An 18,449-nucleotide genomic window follows, 5' to 3' on the forward strand; every position below is an offset into this window, starting at 1 on the left:
ACTGGTTCTGTGAGGTTGATGATGATGAATAGTAATCAATAATGAATAATGCAATGGAGGTTGGGACTGAGCCAACACGATGTTAATGAACTGAAAAATGAATAGACATCAATAGATTGGGGCTCAGGCCCTCAAGCTCAGACCTCTGAATAGGGCGAGAGATTATGAGTGAGAAAAGGAAAGAAATCAGGGACTTGAAAGGGAGATGTATTGAGACTAAAAACCGGGGTCTGGAATTCCCGAGTTATCTTGCATGTGACGTCATAGTTCCAGTTTTTGTGACGTCGCCACAAAAATGATAACTCGAGTTTTCTTTGAGTTTTTTGCTTTTAACTTTTCGAGTTATTGGTATTTTTTAACTCGGGTTTTTTTTGTGTCTTTAATTTTTCGAGTTATTTGTCACCACAAAAGTTAAATGCTCAAAAAACCCGAGTTACCATTTTTGTGATGACGTCACATGAAAAATAACTCGGCAAAAAATAACTCGGCAAAAAATAACTCGAGAATTCCAGGCCCCGAGATGGGAAGCTTTAAACATTGATTGAGATAAAAAAGAAATCTTACCGAAGGATCGGTTGTATCAGGGTTTGCCGTGAAATCAGGGTTTTTAACAGGAAGACTTTTGATTTCTTCGTAAGTGAGATTGAACTCGGGATCAAGTAACGTACAGCACAAATAATAAAATTCGATGTTGGATAAATTATGTGGATTGTCAGCATCTTCGGATAAAGTAGCATCGATAAGATACTGGAATAACATAAAATGTTTTTCTAGTTAAAAATTGTCCTTTTTTAAGAAAAGTTACCACGCAGTTTATACATACCCGAAAGTGTTACTTATGAAAACTATTAGTCTGAATCGCAGACCTCTTTAGATATACTTCCTATAAGAAACTTTTTCGCTAGAGGATGAGCAGAAGCTACATTTACAGCAGATGCCTAGAAAACTATTGCACTTCTTAAGGTTTGGGGACATGCAACATGCTCCATCCCATCAACCTGGAACGCTTTCTCGTGTCTCCACCCCATTTTTCTTTTAATAGCATTTGTGCTTCTCTCACTTTTGTCCCTGGGACAAAATCAGCGTGTCTTTTGGGTATTTTTTTTTTTTTTTTTCTTTATTGAAACATAAACACAGGGTACATTACGAACATATAATACAAAATACTACTAAACATTAATATAGTCCCTCCCTCCGCTAGAAACTTAAGTTATATCGCCAGAGGTAAGGCTATGAAGAAAGGAAAAAGTAAAACAAGGTGTGACGTGGAGAGAGCTATGGTTGTAGTAGACTAAAATAACGCACCACTGAACCTTCCAGATTCATGGATATATTCAACGACAGAAAGAATTATAGTTTGATTTAAAATAAATAAATAAAGTCAAGCTTTCATCACCGTATAATAAAAACCGACAAAAATAAGAAGGGTTTAGTGGGAGGAAAATAATACCTAAGTCTTGTAGTTTGTCGAATAGAGATTGTCTCGCATGGGAATATATATAGAGCAGTGCAGAAAAAAGTGCTGAGTATTTTCAACTGAGTTAGTTCGACAACCACAAAAAGGGTCTAAAGTATCACGAAAACCATGCCTAAATTTGTGCTCGTTCAGATGACTGAACCCTAACCGAAGTCGATTTAGAAAGACTGGGGAAAGACTACACCTTGATTGTCAGAAACATCAAAAACACGAGATTGTTTGGGTCTCAAAAATTTTAAAATTGCATTCTTAAAGGTCTTAACAGAAGGTAGATCTCTTATATTCGCGCCCAGGACATTCCACTGTGATATGCAGTAAGGAAAAAAAGTATTACGAAAACGCTCAGTTCGTATATTAAGAGGATAAATAGGATTTCTTGTTCTTATGTTAACTGGCTCTGGTTTTGGGTATTTCCTTCACTTTTTGTCCCATGAAACAAAAAAAGAAACCATGAGACACACACTTTTTTCTTGTGTTGATGAGATGGAGCATGTTGCATTGCACCAACGCGAAAAAAAACTTCTTATGTCCCCAAGCCTTTAAACTTTGACAAACGCTTTTATTCGAAAGACTCCATAAATTTTATACACTTTGTCTTTGATTGTTGTATTCTTTACAGATTACAGAGATTATTTTCTATCAATCCTTTGTTGTTAGGCTAACTATTTGAGTGGCAAGTTCTCATAAAAAATGTACTTACGGGATCCTCATAAGGGACATTAAGTTGATCACCGCCTTTAATGATGGGCGTTAAAGGCGATGGAATGATCTTTACATAACCACATTGGACGCCTTGGAACCGAGGCTCGGTTTCCATGACAACAGTCAAACAAATCTGAAACCAAAAGAAGTCGAACATTATCTTGACTAATTTACGCGAATTGGCCCCTTTCTCATTCAATTTTAGGGGTTTTAAAAGCCGAAGCGAGGATTTATTGTGGCGAAAAGGAAAAAAAAAATTGCGAAAATCGCAAAACTAAAAGATGAGTTTTATGAGTTATAAGCAAACAGACGTTTAAAGTCGAGGGTTGGATTTAATTAAATTAACTCGAAATAAATTTCCAATAAATTAATTCGCAAACATTAAATATAAAAGTTGTATTTCTCATGCTCACCTTATAAATACCATAAGATAAGACATTTCTTTTCACATTTAACTTCATTTGATTCAAGTCAAGTTCTTGCGAATAGTTGAAAGTTTCGTTATGATAAGTACCACCATGTATCATCCATTTTGGTTTGAAGACAGTATCTGACGAATTGCAGTCAGTTGTTATTCGCGAGAAGATTGTGAAATTCTCACTTTTCATAAAGTGTTTTGGCGAGTTCTCAAACATGCTAATACCTAGAAAGAATAAGTATTGCAAAAATAAGTGACATGACAACCTCGTTCCGAATGGAACGGTTCAGTTTTTCATTCACTGACTAACAAATAATGAAGTATCCTGGCATCCATCAGAAGGGTAAATAAAGCCCGAATCAAATAGGGGACGATATTGGTGATATTTTAAAACTGCAAAAGGCGCTAGTGGAGGGCTTCGATAAACCTTGTCCGTACACTTACTCAGTATCTACGGCTAACTTTTCCCGAGATCCTGAGAAGGGTTTGAGACAGGAACAATGAAAGAAATAACATATAATGCCCACGATGGAAAATGATTTTAAATTCCAGTGTTTAACTTCACGCCACTCCACTCTACGTTAAGAGTTTTAAGTAATCTTACCTGTTATTTCAACGTTGGGTGACCTGCACGTTTGATTGATAACATCAATAGTAAATTTCTCGATCTGTAACGTGACATTATTTGTAGCAATTAATACGATCTCGAACACGCCTTCTGATATGAATAATTCCTCATAGGTGACGAGAAAGGATCCATCCGATTGTTGATCGAAAGTTTGACTAACAACTTCTTTACCTCCTGAAACAAAGCCTCTCTCTAGACAAGGACCAGGTGATTGTCCTCCTATGTTGAAAGTTATGATTTTACTTAAGTTAGTAAGCTCCAACATGAGACAACTATTTGGTCCCATATCGTAAAGCTTCAAGGTAAAGGGCGATAAATCTCCAAGCATAATACCGTTAGTGAAGTCTAAAGTGACATTTATCCCCATTTCGAGACAGATTGTAGTTTCAGTTTGAGCTGTTATAAAGTTTAAGTTTGATACATTTAAATCTATATCGTAGCATGAAGACGTATCTATTTTTGGGAATTCTTTAGTTAGTTTGTTGATGTTTGTAATCAAATCCTCGCCGAGGAGACTCCAATGATAAGTGAAGGCATCAGGCTCTCCAGCACTGGATATTTCATTAATTACAACTGGATATAACGAATCTAGAATATCAGTATTGGTGATTGCTAGATTGGTCATTTTTAATGAATGAGCATTTAGTTGTGCTAACATGAGTCTATTTTCAATATTATGGATGAAATAGGTGTTTCGAAATGTTATGTTTAGACTGTAGGTGTTTTGACTGGCAAAATGGTGATTTAGAACCAAAGTTTTCTGATTGGTGACATTCTGCATTGAGATGTTGGCAAGCAAATATTGATCAATGATATCCTCGTTTTGGTTCAGTTCTTTGACCACTATCTCAGTAATTTGCTCGACATTGAAAAGACGCTCAAAATGCAAAGTGACGGTATCGTTGACGTACGACGAATGAGAAATCTTGACGTCGGTTCGCGTAACGTTTGGCGAAATCGTTCGGTTGAACATCAGTTGGTTATCTGAAGGTTGAGGATATTATAGGCATTATAATTTAATACGACCAGCGTACCGGCAAAAAAATTTCTCTAATACCAGTCAAAAATATTCCGACGAGTACCGAAGTACCAGTCATTTACTGTTAAATACCGGATTATCGGTCAATATTGGACTCTTGTAAGCCCCTTACGTCCTGGTTGACACTTAACATTTTTAAAAACAAAAATGTATCAGGAAAGAAATATTAAAACTAATACAGAAACATCTTTATCCGTAAACAAAACAAATCAAAGAAACTATTCAACAATTACCTGAAAAGCAGACGAACGTCAAGGCCGAAATACCCTCGTATCTCCATCTATAATTGACTGATAACGTCTCGTTGACACAATCAACAAGCAGTGAGTCTGTCCCTACTGAAGCACAATCGAAGTTGGTTTGATTGACACTATCATGGTGGATCTGGCATGATAGGTTGTTGGTTAGTGGCATGGATAAAAGGTATCGGCAATGGTCTTCACTACATATTGGGTTGTCTTCTTCATCAACTGGAGCCTGTCAAATGGAAGAATTTAAGTGGAGAAGAATTCAGACCGTGTGTTAATCAGGCACTTTTAAAGATTAACCTACTGAATGGGTGAGTAAAAAATATTGTTAATTGTGATGTAGCGGTCATTACGCTTTACTTCAATCTATAAAAGGGACTGATTCTCACCATGGCATATGATACTATTCAAGGGAGTACGATACCATTTCACTTAGTCTGATTCGCCAGAGTCGATATTTTACATGGAGGCATTCAATTGTTTTTATTGGGCTCAACGACCGGCTGCCTTGGTTATCTATGAACTGAATGTAAAGGCGGTAACTCAAGAGCCCCTGGACTGTGATCTGACGCCTTAGCGTCATCAGTCCTTAAGCTGGGAGCAAACCATCAAGCATGGTTCTTCAAACATTTGACGCTGAAGGCTAGGAATCGAATACATCGTATACAGTACAGTACGTTTTATAATATGAAAGTAAATTCGAACTTCAACACACATGTTTTGAGCTTGAATATTCTTCAGGCAATGTACATGTACGGTAACTTGGATTTTGTTTTAATCAGTTTAAAATCACCGGTTCAAGTAGAGCAGTTCTTACGGGTTAGTCATTGTTTGTTTGTTTGATTCATATAATTGAATAAATTTAGAGCGGGAAAATTAACCTTTTCCAATGATGGGAGGATGACTATTCATAATTCATGATATTCATGACGTAATGTTTTCTACGGAAAGACCCCGGTTTTTGCCAGTAGTGGCAAATGTTTACAACTTTTGTCTCGTTTAAATTTGCCACTACTGGCTAAAATAGTCGAACGTGCGCACCGCACTGGGCTCAACTTCAGATTTTCGGGATGAGCTGGAGTTTTTACAAGATGCTTAGCTGATTGGTTATTTTTAAACAATAGGGATGACGCGTTCTTTAGAAAAAGTAATAAAATCGTTTGTCTCAACATTTAACGACCAACAGAGTCATCAAAGAACTTGTAAAAACTCCAGCTTGACCCAGTTTTTCCCGTTATTAGAAGGCCCAATTGTAACATTTCAAATATTTAGTATTAGGTAGCAAATATACTTTGTCTGTTTTGGCTGAAACTCGTCCCCAGGCCCCAAAAATCAAAATTTTCAAAAAATGAAAAAAACACCCCCAGATATTCACCCAAGGAACAAGTGTGCCAAATTTCAGCCAAATCCGACCTTTTTTGAAGTGTCCAGGCTGCCAGCCTCGTTTTGGTGAAAAACTCGTCCCCAGGCCCCAAAAATCAAAATTTTCAAAAAATGAAAAAAAACACCCCCAGATATTCACCCAAGGAACAAGTGTGCCAAATTTCAGTCAAATCCGACCTTTTTTGAAGTGTCCAGGCTGCCCCAAAGTTTTAGCCTCGTTTTGGCGAAAAACTCGTCCCCAGGCCCCAAAAATCAAAATTTTCAAAAAATGAAAAAAACACCCCCAGATATTCACCCAAGGAACAAGTGTGCCAAATTTCAGCCAAATCGGACCGTTTTTAAAGTCTCCAAGCTGCCAGCCTCGTTTTGGTGAAAAACCCGTCCCCAGGCCCCAAAAATCAAAATTTCAAACAAAAATGAAAAAAACACCCCCAGATATTCACCCAAGGAACAAGTGTGCCAAATTTCAGCCAAATCCGACCTTTTTTGAAGTGTCCAGGCTGCCCCAAAGTTTTAGCCTCGTTTTGGCGAAAAACTCGTCCCCAGGCCCCAAAAATCAAAATTTTCAAAAAATGAAAAAAACACCCCCAGATATTCACCCAAGGAACAAGTGTGCCAAATTTCAGCCAAATCGGACCGTTTTTAAAGTCTCCAAGCTGCCAGCCTCGTTTTGGTGAAAAACCCGTCCCCAGGCCCCAAAAATCAAAATTTTTGAAAAATGAAAAAAACACCCCCAGATATTCACCCAAGGAACAAGTGTGCCAAATTTCAGCCAAATCCGACCTTTTTTGAAGTGTCCAGGCTGCCCCAAAGTTTTAGCCTCGTTTTGGCGAAAAACTCGTCCCCAGCCCCAAAAATCAAAATTTTCAAAAAATGAAAAAACAACCCCCCAGATATTCACCCAAGGAAGAAGTGTGCCAAAATTTCAGCCAAATCCGACCTTTTTTGAAGTGTCCAGGCTGCCCCAAAGTTTTAGCCTCGTTTTGGCGAAAAACTCGTCCCCAGGCCCCAAAAATCAAAATTTTCAAAAAATGAAAAAAACGCCCCCAGATATTCACCCAAGGAACAAGTGTGCCAAATTTCAGCCAAATCCGACCTTTTTTGAAGTGTCCAGCCTGCCCTAAAGTTTTCGGACGGACATACATACATACATACAGACAGACATACATACAGACATTCTCAGATTATAGCTCAACTGAAGTTGAGAACCAGGGTATTTCCGTAGGAAACATTACGTCATGAATATCATGAATAATATCGTATCAAAAGAAAATGGCATTTTTAGAGATTGTATTTTCATTATGTTTAAAATCAATACATATGTCGTTTCCAGAGTCGTTTGTACAGTTGGAATTTTCAAAAAAATCATTTCTTTCATTTGTTACAAGAGAATTTGTACCTTTATTAAATCATACACCCTGAACAAGATAATTGCGCATGATAAATTGATTGAAAATCAATCACGCTTCACATTTGGAATTTACAAACAAAATGTTTATGTTAATATGTGAATATTTTGGTGAAATGGTTTTCTTTTTGAATGCTGTAGCACTTTTGGAGGGATAAACGTTTTCCATTAATGCAAATGGAAAAGGTAAAAATATTAATCTCGTTTCATCCTCAACTCGAAGATTAGCCTGGGAATCCAAGCGTTAAACTTTTTTCACAGTCTAGTTTATGATATTTTTGCTGCTGGTTTAACGATTGGTGCAGGTAACTCGCCTGCAGGGACATTTTTCCCTGCAATGCAGGTTCGGCCTGATTGGCCAGCTTTCGGCGTATTACTTAGCAGTACTTTCGCGCGCATTTTGATAATTTCGATGCGCGCGCATAATTTATGGAAAAAGCTGACTTTGCAGAAAAAAGGAAAACAAATGAAAATGAAAACATAGATTCATTTAGAAACAAAATGGCTCTTGACTGGAAGTCTAAATACATGTGGCTGATGTTTTGATGTGGTTTTTAGTAGTTTTGAAAGTCTTTAGAGCTTGTGAAAGAGTTTTTATGGTAAGTTGATTATGTGTGTTTGCCTGGGTTTCCAAAGTTCAGAAAGTTTGTCAACAAGGGTTCACACACAGACTGTTTATAACATTCTGTGTCAGACTAATCTACCTGCACCAAGCTCTATAATTTTAGAACTTTGTGAGGTGAGGTATTTTTTGTTTTTTCTAAAATTATGAGCTTGGATTCCCAGGCTACTCGAAGATTAGAAGACAAATAAGTAATAGTATCGAGTACAATATGGGATAAATTTACTCTGAACGAGAAAAATATATCCTATATTGTACGAGTAAAAAAGTGCGATAACTGCGGTTTATCATCAACTTGAAAAATATCAACAAACTTTTCTCTCCATTTGTGTCTCTTCTTCTTTGTTTTGTTTTTCTCTACCAATGTTTTTTCTTTTACTTTTATTTAGATGAAATCAACATCAAAACATTCGAAAAAAGAATCGAATAGTCATTAAAAAGATCAAAACATTCTTTTCATAAACTCTTTTAATTAGTGGTTGTGTATATTGGAAGCGAAGAGAAAACCTTTCTAATCATAGAATTGTACAAATTATCTCTCGCTTACCAGACCCCTTTTTTGAACGCGGTCTTATTGTATTTGTACGGTACAATAATAATATGAAATACAGCATTTATGTACGCGTTTTTCAATGTTTTTGTCCTTTTAAAAGAAGACTTTGAATTGTAGATTGATAGAGATTGGTTTATACTCCATTCCACCAAAGGTCCATCGATATTTAGCAACTATATTTTCTGCCTTGGCTCGTCCGCCTCTATGTTTTCTCTTTTTCCTCTTTACTTTTGTTTTATGTTTTCGAATGTAATTAACGACCTTATTTAATTAAAGACATTCGAATTATCTTCAAAACAAAAGCAGCACTAAATCTTTTCATAGAAAAGAGTGAATCGGGAATAAAACAATTTAAAGTCAAATCCCAAAAAAGGTACAACATTTTTTGACGTTCTTATTTAAATGTAATCGAATGAAGTCTGACTCTTTTAGATCACTTTCTCATTATAGGATGAGGGTATTGAGAATATTTCTAGAGTTCCTCTTCATTGTGACATGTGTGGATATGGGATATGGGTTTTTCAACATGGTCCCAACCAACACTCAAGGTTACCTTCAGATGAAACCAAACAAAGAAGAGCGAAAAGGACATTGTGAATTTGACAAGTATGATTTGGATGATGAAAGAATTGAAATCCGTAAGAAGTTCCTTGTTTTTTTTTCACATATAAATTCCCCGGGGGGGGTACTAGGGTTGCGAGCTGACGGGGGGGTGCCGCCCGACTTTCGAACTTTGGACCCTTACCGGGACTAAAAAGGAGAAAACAAAGGAAAATTTTGGGAATTTTACGACCCTTAGCGGGACTAATTTGACCAATTTTGACCAAATTTCGATCTTTCAGGGGGTAAAAAGTTGAAATTTTCCTATTTTTCCGACCCTTACTGGGACTGAAATTTGATTTTCTGATTTTTCTGACCCTTAGCGGGACTTTGGAAGTCCAAAAAAGGTACCCTTAAGGGCGGCACATACCGTACCCTTCATTTGCCTAAGTACCCCCCCCGGGATAAATTCAAACTGCTTCAAAAGCTTCTTTTTATCAGCAAAATAAATTCAAAACGAATAGACCTTATCGGAGTTTTTGATTTTTCTAAAAAAGCGATGCATTGTGGGATTGTTTCGAGTGTATTACAATAGAAATCTCTAAGGAGTTCCTCGAGGGAATTCTATTGTAATACACTCGAAACAATCCCACAATGCATCGCTTCTTTAGAAAAATCAAAAACTCCGATAAGGTCTATTCTTTGTTTATAAAACATTAACTTTCTCTGTCGTCAATGTTCTTTGATTTTGATTTTCTATTCTAATAAAATATCTCACGCATTGATTTTCTACTCTAATGAAATATCTCACGCACTACACGTCTTTTTTTTTTTAAGAAACACACTTTTAAGAAACATGAGGCTCAGAATGCCTAGAAAAACTAAGAAACATCTAAGAAACATGCTGAGGCTGAGAATGAGAAAATAACATTTTTTAATTCGTTTTTTTATAAGAACCTTCCAATCAAGGCTAATTATGTCAAAAAGTTAGAAACATGTAAGAAACATTTAAGGCTCAAAAGGCCGATTTCTTAAGAAACATTGAGGCTGCTTGGTAAAACTAGTTTCTTAAAAAAAAAAGACGTGTAGCCTTTCCCGATTTCCTGAATAAATCAGCTAAGAAATAAAGATAAGAATAAGTGTTGTTAATTGTCGCACTGGCCTTATCGGCCCCTTTTACGATGTTTCTTATTACACAAATGCTCAATTTTTTTTCAATTTTAAGCCCGACTCCAATTTAATTTCGATCCCTTAGAGAGTGGTCAGTATCAAATAGGGTGAGGTAGAGGATATTTTCATAAATTCGAGAAAAAAAATTCGCACACCCCCCCTTGATATCCTATATTTTTGGTACCCCCTAATATAGGCCACTGTTCTTTGACCTTTCAAAACGAATGATTTTTCCAGAGGCGTTGCCACGAGTCTTAAAAATAATAATTTTGTTCTCGTAACTTAAGTGCCGCAGGCGAAGAGTTTGCTCTAAGCAAGCATAATAAGCATAAAAAAGGCAAAGTTAGCGAGAATAAGCTCACAAAAAATGCAGAAAGCATGAAATTTCATGTCACTGAAAGTTTTCTTTGTAATTTTGGCACAACAGGCAAAATTTTTTTGGTCTAAGAAAAGTCAGACAGCTTAAAGGAGGCCTGCAAAAAGGTCAAAGGTAGCCAGAAAGCAAAAGCTGCAAGCACCTTCACATTCCATTGGGTAAACTTTGACCTTTTCAGTCAACTTTCTTTTCTTTTTTTTTTCTTCCCCGGTGGATACACTGCTTGCTAATACATTTGAAATCTAGATTAATGAAATTGGAACAACCCCCTAAAGAAATTAATTTTGTTTAAGACCCCCACTAAGGGTGGCAAAGATTTTTGACACCTCCTGGAATCCTCCTCCCCCCCTAGTAAATTCTTTCTGACCACTCCCTTACGATAGCCCTTATTAAGCCAGCGACGAAAAAATAACACTGGTAAGGCGATATTCGATCATGCAGAAAGTAAGTTTGGATTCTATTTTCTAGGAAACATTCCAAGTATTACTGCAAGAGTTCCAACTGCATCCTTGGCTGATTCTTTGGGTTCATTATCCCCCGAAACCATGAAAAAATTGGGAATCGACCCAGAAAAGTGGATCAAATTTTCAGTAGCTGTTAAAGACGCAGCCGAAAAAGCACCCATGGCGGCTCATCCAATCTTAAAACCAGTTCTAAATCAAATGGTCAGTGGGTTAGGGTTGAAAAACACCCATCGTGATCCTGAAGCTATAATAGAAAGCGTTAACAAAGCTTCGTATAAGATCATCATTGCTACCAATAAGAGGTTCAATCATCTAAAAGAATACGTGGATCAAACAGGTCGGAAACTCTTGAAACACAACATGGAAAACCATTACCTTGGACAACAAGAAAATTGGGCAAATTGTTTACTAAGAAAATCACTCTGGGATTCGAACAAATGTCAAAAAGATGTAGAACAAGATGTTAATGGCTTGAAAAACTTCTTCGTGAACAAAAGGATGTACACCTTATATCCAAGGAAAAAGATGAGTGTCGAAGATATCAAATTTTTGGAAACACAACTTCCCGTAACTAGAACCTGGGCTGTATTCCATCTTCAAATCATTGCTGTTTTACTTCGTACTTTGGAGAAAATGAAAAAAGATCCCAAGCGAGCTCACAAGAAAAAATACTACCGTAATCAGTATACACTTTACAAAGATAAGTTGCGTACTAACGGTCAATTCTATATGGGATACATGGAATGGGCGTTGAAAAAGATTCGGAAAGCTCGCATAGTTGAAAACCAATTTGACGAGGAGCCACAATGTACAAAATTTGAGGACGAATTTGATGGGAGGACGTATGGACAATGTTTGCAATATTCACAAAAGAAATGCACATTCAAGCCAACAAAGTTCAGCCACAAATTCTGCGACTTGGATATCACTATGTCATGTTCGGATTGTGTTTGTAAAGTTTGTACGGGTGTTTTTGGTATTTGTAGAACCGACACATGGATTACAAAGTCTTTGCACACTAATGTATTCTCTCATATCAAAGATAGAATGGATGAAATTTCACAGAAATATATTGAAGATTTGAAACCACGTTTTAATGCTTATTGGAGCAGAGAGGTTGGAAGACATATCAGTGTCTTGAAAGATATCTTTAACAGTCCAAAATTAAATCTGGATGAAGGTATGATATCTTTTGTATAGTTTGATAGATAGAGTCGATATTTTACGTGCATAGTTCCACGGCCAGCCACCGGCTCGGCTATCTATGAGCTGAACGGAACATTGAAAGGAGCGGGGATTCGAACCATGAATCCCTGGTTAGAAATGCTGACACCTTTGACAACTTGGCCATTTTGTGTCTTCCTTTTCTTCATATCTTTTTTTCTAGTAAACCATCGTATTTTAAATCAGATTTGTGGTGCTAGTTGCATTCACTTTCAGTTAGACTTCAAAAAACAGTGGCCATATTCTCATCAAATTCAGAGCTTGCAAAATTACACTGGGGTTTATTGTTTTCTGATTTTAGGGAAATCGGGTAGTAGAGATGCTATTGAAGATAATGAAGATGATTTTGGCGATGGTTTATTTGATGATGTTAACGAACAGAGCGCAAGCAGTGAAGAAGAGATTGGGGAGGAGTCTGGGGATAGTGAAGATAATGGAGATAATGTTATAGGTGAAACACGTGGAAAGTCGGATAATGATAAATTCAAAAATGTACCAGAAGAGGTTAGAAAACATAATTGTAGTAAGCAACATATTTAAGCCATTTCGATATCATTAATGAAGTAATAATTATCGCATTTTTTGAAAATGCCGAAAGTTTGACCCCCCTAATCTTTTTTTGAAGTTTTATATTGTTTTTTTCTTAAAATTTGAGAGACAGATTTCTTTTGAGCACAAGGACTTTTTTTCAAAACTGCCTTTATCGTGTATTTAACAGATTGGTCCAGAAAATAATCATGGGTGGGGTATTAATGATAAAAGCCTTACAACCAAAATTTGTGCAAAATCGGACCAGGTTATGCTGAAAGTGAGCATTTAGAATAAAATACGGACCAGGTTATGCTGAAACGACGCACTTGACCAAAATTATAACAATTTCATTGAATTGTAAATTGACTATAATCAGATGGTGCTGCCATTAGGGTTACTTTCCGAAAACTCCGATCAAAGATGTCTGATATAGCTTTGTCCAGGATTTAGACGGGTCCAAAAGGATGTAATAATTAACGAGGAATAATACCTTAAGTGGATTAATTTTCGCGTGGACAAAATTTCGCGAATGGAAGATTGAAAATTTTCGCGTGGACTAAATTTCGCGATTTGGCCTGTTTTTTACCTAATTTCTTTCATTTTCCTAGGGGTTTTGGCAAAAATTGCAATTCTAAAAATTTCGCGTGGACAAAATTTCGCGAAAATGGCCAAAATACGCGAAAATCGCGAAAATTAATCCACGCGAAAATTAATCCACTTAAGGTACATGGTTTTAGTACCCAATACTTTCACCCTCCAAACCATGTTTCTACTAATACAAATCGTATATAATATCATTCACTTTCTTATTATTACAGGTGAAAGAAAGAATTCGTGAAATGGCGAAGATGGAGAAAGAAAGTGAAGAACAGGATGATGAGATATTACAAGGAGTGACTGGTAAAGAAACATTCACCGAATACCTCAGAAAAGTCGATCAGAATGTCAAAAACCATTACAAGAATAAAAACCAGAAACAAAAGAACAAACAATAACTCATCCCTTAATTGGTTTTTGTTTTAAGTATTACTTCGAATAAACGCCCCCTTTTTTTAAAGACCCGCCTCGAATAAATGCCCCCTTCTTTTAAAGGCCCGCCTCGAATAAACGCCCCCTTCTTTTAAAGGCCCGCCTCGAATAAATGCCCCTTCCTAAAAGAAAAATTTTCAATAAACGCCCCTTCAAATAAATACCTCCCTTCTAGGAGAGAAATTATATGAACGCGAGAACTTAAATATGTGTTTATGTAGTTATTATTATTATTTCAGTATTTAAACTCATTTTCCCTATTTTTACATCGCTTACTCGTCCAGGGTGTTTATTCGATATAATGCGGTATGTGATACAGATCGGTCTCAAAATCCATGACTGTTTAGCAAGTTTTTGCTTAAATATTGTATAGCACAAAAGGGCATTATTTACTATATTTAATTTTGGTATGAGTTTAAAGTTTGTGATACATAACAAAAAAATTAGATTAGCTAAATTTTGCTTAGTGGCAGCGGTTATCTGTAGTTTGATTCGTTTTGTTTTTGGTGGCCGCCTGTAATTTACTAAGAATATTTATAAATATAAAAATAAGATGATAAAAAACAGATCGTAAACCTTTGGAACCTTTTTTCACAACCTTTTTTTCCTGCAGGAAACACAAAAAACACCAAATAATGATGTTACATCTGGATTCGTAATAGTTATCACATGGTACAGACAACAGAGTACAATATGGGATATATTTTTCGTGTTCAGAATTTTCGTCCTACTGTATTTGCCGAGAACGAGAAAAATATATGCAATATTGTACGAGTTGGGAGTAAAAGTGTGATAACTGGTTTATCGTCAACTTCAAAAATATCAACAAACTTTTCTCTCTCCATTTGTGTCTCTTTTTCTTTGTTTTGTTATCTTCCAATATTTTATCTTTTACTTTTATTTGTAGATGAAATCAACATCAAAACATTCGACAAAAGAATTGAATGGTCATTAAAAAGATAAAAACATTCTTTTCATAACTCTTTTGATAAGTTGTTGTGTATTGGAAGCGAAGAGAAAACGTTTCTTATCATAAAATTGTACAAAATATGATCTCTCGCTTACCAGACCAATTTTTTGAACGCGGTCTTGTATTTGTACGGTACAATACGAAATACCCGTTTTTAACCAATCAGATTGCTCATATTTCTCATGTTGACGATAAGAGGGGGTAGTAAGAAGCACTGTTTGGTAACAGACACCTTTTTTACTCATACTCACTTTCTCATCAAAGAAAATATTTCAGGATCATTTTTCCCAAAAAGTTAAGAATATTCATGATGAATTAGAAAAACACCATTCTTATATAAAAAAACGCGTGTCGTTAGGAAACCAAGCATAGCATTTTTAAAAACGTTTTTTTTTCGCTTTTTAAAAATGTAAAATAACAAATTTTGAAAAATGTAATACAACAAATTTGATAAACATGATTTGGTATTTTTTCTGACTCCATGTGAAATCAATGCAATAAACCAAACTCGAACCCAGTCCATTTTTTATGATAAGTAAAAAAAAAATAAAAATAGTGCAAATGGCTCTGGGTACAAAATTGGCAACAACCGGCACGTCATATAAATCATTAGACCATGAACAAATATTATCCTTAACATATCGTGTTTTGCGCATGATAAGTTAATGAAATGTTGCTATTGCTATACGAATATTCTGGTGAAATGGTTTCTTTTTGAATACTGTATCACTTTTGGGAGGAAGAACTCTTTCCACTAACCGAAAAGGTAAGAATAATAATCTCGTCTCATCCTCAACTCGAACAAAAAGACAAAAAAAAACACATTCCAGGCATAAATACTCATAATGTATCTGTAAAAAAGGATCCTATCTTGAGGCCCCCCCCCCAGCGGACATTCAATTCACGCAATCACGCAATTTTTTTTTCGAAATTCACGCATTCACGCAAATTTTCCTCGAGTTTCACGCAATAACCCGTTTTTTCAGGAAATCGGAAAATTTTCGGGAAAAATCGGGGAAACATTGGAAAATCGGGAAAAATGTTCGGTGGAGAAAAGGGAAAATTCACGTATTCACGCACAAAATAGCCCAGATTCACACATTCACGCAATCAAAAAGTGAATTTTAACGTTCACGCAAGTTTTTTCAATTCACGCATTCACGCATTTTTTTTTCACGCAACCGAAAATACCCATTCACGCATTCACGCAAACCGCTGGGGGGGGGCCTATCTTGGGAGGAGAAGCATTTTTATCTTTCTTTCGTATGATCTAGAAAAATCATCACACGCCATACACGTTTTTTGAGAGCAAAAGTATATAAGAGCAAAAGACTTCGACGCTAAGATATTCGTTAACTTAGCCTGGAGTTCCTTATTTTTCCAGAGAATTTTAGCCTCAAAGTTCCTTGCATACTAAGCTCTTAAGATTGGATTTGCTAAGTGAAAAACCTTTGTATAACTATAACAGTAGACTAAATGTACAGAAAAAAAAGTTTATTGAATGTTGTTTTGTCAATATCTGTCAATCTATTCTTATCAAAGTCATCTTTTTAGGCTTTTGTAATTGTGAGCAAGTTAAAGTTTAATTCTCTGTTCCTTAACTTGTTTTCTTATTCTCAACCTAAGCAGTTTCAGTTTCAACCATTTTCAGCCTCGTGTTCCTTATAAAAGTGTTCCTTAAAAAAAAAACTCTTCACTCGATATCTACGAACGCGAATTATTTTGTTAATTTCTGCTTTGTCAGGATATTAACCATATATGGGACACTGAAACCATACCAGATGGATGGAATATAGGTCGTCTAACGATACTACCTAAAAAAGACGATCTAAGTTTACCTAAAAATTATCGCGGCATTATGCTCTTGGAAGTCTCGTATAAAATTATCGCTATAATCCTTCAAGAACGCTTACGACCAATCCAAGAATCGCTCGACCACGAGTCACAATGTGGCTTTCGTCCAGATCGAGGTTGCATTGACGCAATTTTTACCGTTAAACTTGCTCTTAAAAAACGTCGCGAACATGGACTTGAGTCATGGGTTTTCTTTTTGGACTCGGTAAAAGCCTTTGATCGGGTTCCCAGAGAACTACTGTGGCTCATTCTTGAACGTTTCGGTGTCCCATCAAAACTCGTCAATTTATTGAAAGCTCTCCACAAAGCCTTCAAAGTGAAATTCACGGTAGACGAAGTAACCGAAACAATGAACTGTTCAATTGGTGTCAAGCAAGGTGACATTCTTGGTCCCCTTCTATTCACGTTTTTCATTGCAGCAGTTATGATAACCTGACGTAAAACAACCGAAGTCCAAGCATGCATTTTCAAAACGAAAGAAGATGATGTCATGACTGGTCGCAGCTACAGAGCATATGGAGAAGATCCACCACTCCAAGACTCTGAGTATGCTGATGACACTGCTCTCTTATTTAACAGTCGAAAAGAAGCAGAGTATGTCGCATCTCGCTCGTTTTGGGATGGAAGTACATTCTGGTCCATTGGAGCCACGAGAAGACTCCAAATCAGTTGTTCTCTTCTGTCCAAAGCCACCGAGTAAATATGAAAATCCAGAAACATATGAGAACCTTGACCTGTCTGACATCATCATTGGCCAGCGTTACATTCCTATCGTTGATAAGTTCGTTTATTTAGGGAGTATGATTAGCAACGTACGACTGCTCCGACAAAGGTGACGTTCAAATGCGGATCCAGAAAGCAAGCATCGCATTTGGTTCTCTTAAGAAATGTATTTTCTCATGGGTAAAGAGAATTAGTAATGTTGAGCTTTTGAATAAAGTTTGTTTGAATTCGATTGATAGCTATCAACGTCAAATAGCATGGGCTGGCCACGTAATTCGAATGCCCTGGTTTCGTTTACCAAGAAAAATGATTTCTTGCTGGGTCCGCTCGAAGCGCCCTAAAGGGGCCCCTCGCTATACGTTTGGTCGATCTTTGTTCAAAACTTTCAAAAAATGTAACGTTAATAAGTCATGTTGCTTCTGATAGATTTCAATGGAGAAATCTCATCAATAATTTGAATATATAGCTAGACTTTTATTTCTTCTAGTATTTTCTTATATATGACAATTTTCTGATAATTTTTTTAGGATGTATTTGCGCTGTGATTCTCTTGACTATTTTCAGGAGGCCTATTCCCTTTAGGGAAGGCCTATGCTCTTCTTCTATGCTCTTCTTTGTCAGGATATGTCTTATTTCTGTATTAGAATAGCGAACTTATGTGTATGCTCTTTGAGGACGGCGGAATGACTGGAGCGATTTAGAATATCCCGCAGTTTGTACCCAAAAAATCAAGGACGGTGAAATTACTGAATTACCGTCGTTCTCCTTCAATCAGGATCTAGGCAAATCAGAAGCTAACCGTCTCCGTCACAAAAATAAAACGCATATTAAAGCCCAAAAACATCATGCGCCAAACGTTTTTTTTATAAGAGCAAAATACATAAGAACGAAATGCTTCGAGGCTAAAAACACACTTTATAAGAACATAAGGTTTCAATGGCCAGAATGTTAAGAACAAGTTAAGAACACTTCCAGGCTTTGGGGACTCTAAAACAACTGATTTCTTAGGAAAACGGCCAAAAAATACCTCCCACACAATGGTGAAAATAAGAACATCTTTAAATCATTTTAAGGTTTAAATCTTAATAAA

At 36.4% G+C, this 18,449-nt stretch overlaps 2 protein-coding genes across 2 annotated transcripts in view; one reads left to right on the top strand and one right to left on the bottom strand.

The window, feature by feature from the left end:
• LOC136811290 (polycystin family receptor for egg jelly-like) overlaps positions 1–18,449 on the bottom strand; it is a 79,209-nt gene that overhangs the window by 39,570 nt on the left and 21,190 nt on the right. Inside the window, exons 13-17 of the mRNA XM_067067909.1 lie at positions 4,498–4,741; positions 3,202–4,209; positions 2,593–2,822; positions 2,178–2,312; positions 565–747 (exon numbers count right to left, since the gene is read on the bottom strand). Coding sequence (XP_066924010.1) covers positions 565–747; positions 2,178–2,312; positions 2,593–2,822; positions 3,202–4,209; positions 4,498–4,741 — 1,800 coding nt within the window. The remainder of the gene's footprint in view (positions 1–564; positions 748–2,177; positions 2,313–2,592; positions 2,823–3,201; positions 4,210–4,497; positions 4,742–18,449) is intronic.
• On the top strand, positions 7,404–14,396 carry LOC136811281 (uncharacterized). Its single transcript, XM_067067900.1, has 5 exons — positions 7,404–7,489; positions 8,929–9,116; positions 11,033–12,208; positions 12,554–12,756; positions 13,602–14,396. Exons 2-5 carry the CDS (start codon positions 8,930–8,932, stop codon positions 13,776–13,778), a joined length of 1,743 nt encoding a protein of 580 aa, XP_066924001.1. The 5' UTR covers positions 7,404–7,489; position 8,929; the 3' UTR covers positions 13,779–14,396.

Source organism: Clytia hemisphaerica, unplaced genomic scaffold, assembly GCF_902728285.1.
Source record: "Clytia hemisphaerica strain Z4C2 unplaced genomic scaffold, Clytia hemisphaerica genome assembly, whole genome shotgun sequence".
NCBI lineage: Eukaryota > Metazoa > Cnidaria > Hydrozoa > Leptothecata > Clytiidae > Clytia > Clytia hemisphaerica.

Excerpts from the sequence above, each read along its gene's own strand:
- LOC136811281 (XM_067067900.1), top strand. The coding sequence starts at position 8,930 with ATGAGGGTATTGAGAATATTTCTAGAGTTCCTCTTCATTGTGACATGT. Across the intron at positions 9,117-11,032 it reads TGATGAAAGAATTGAAATCC|GAAACATTCCAAGTATTACT; the intron begins GTAAGAAGTTCC and ends TCTATTTTCTAG. Across the intron at positions 12,757-13,601 it reads TCAAAAATGTACCAGAAGAG|GTGAAAGAAAGAATTCGTGA; the intron begins GTTAGAAAACAT and ends TTATTATTACAG.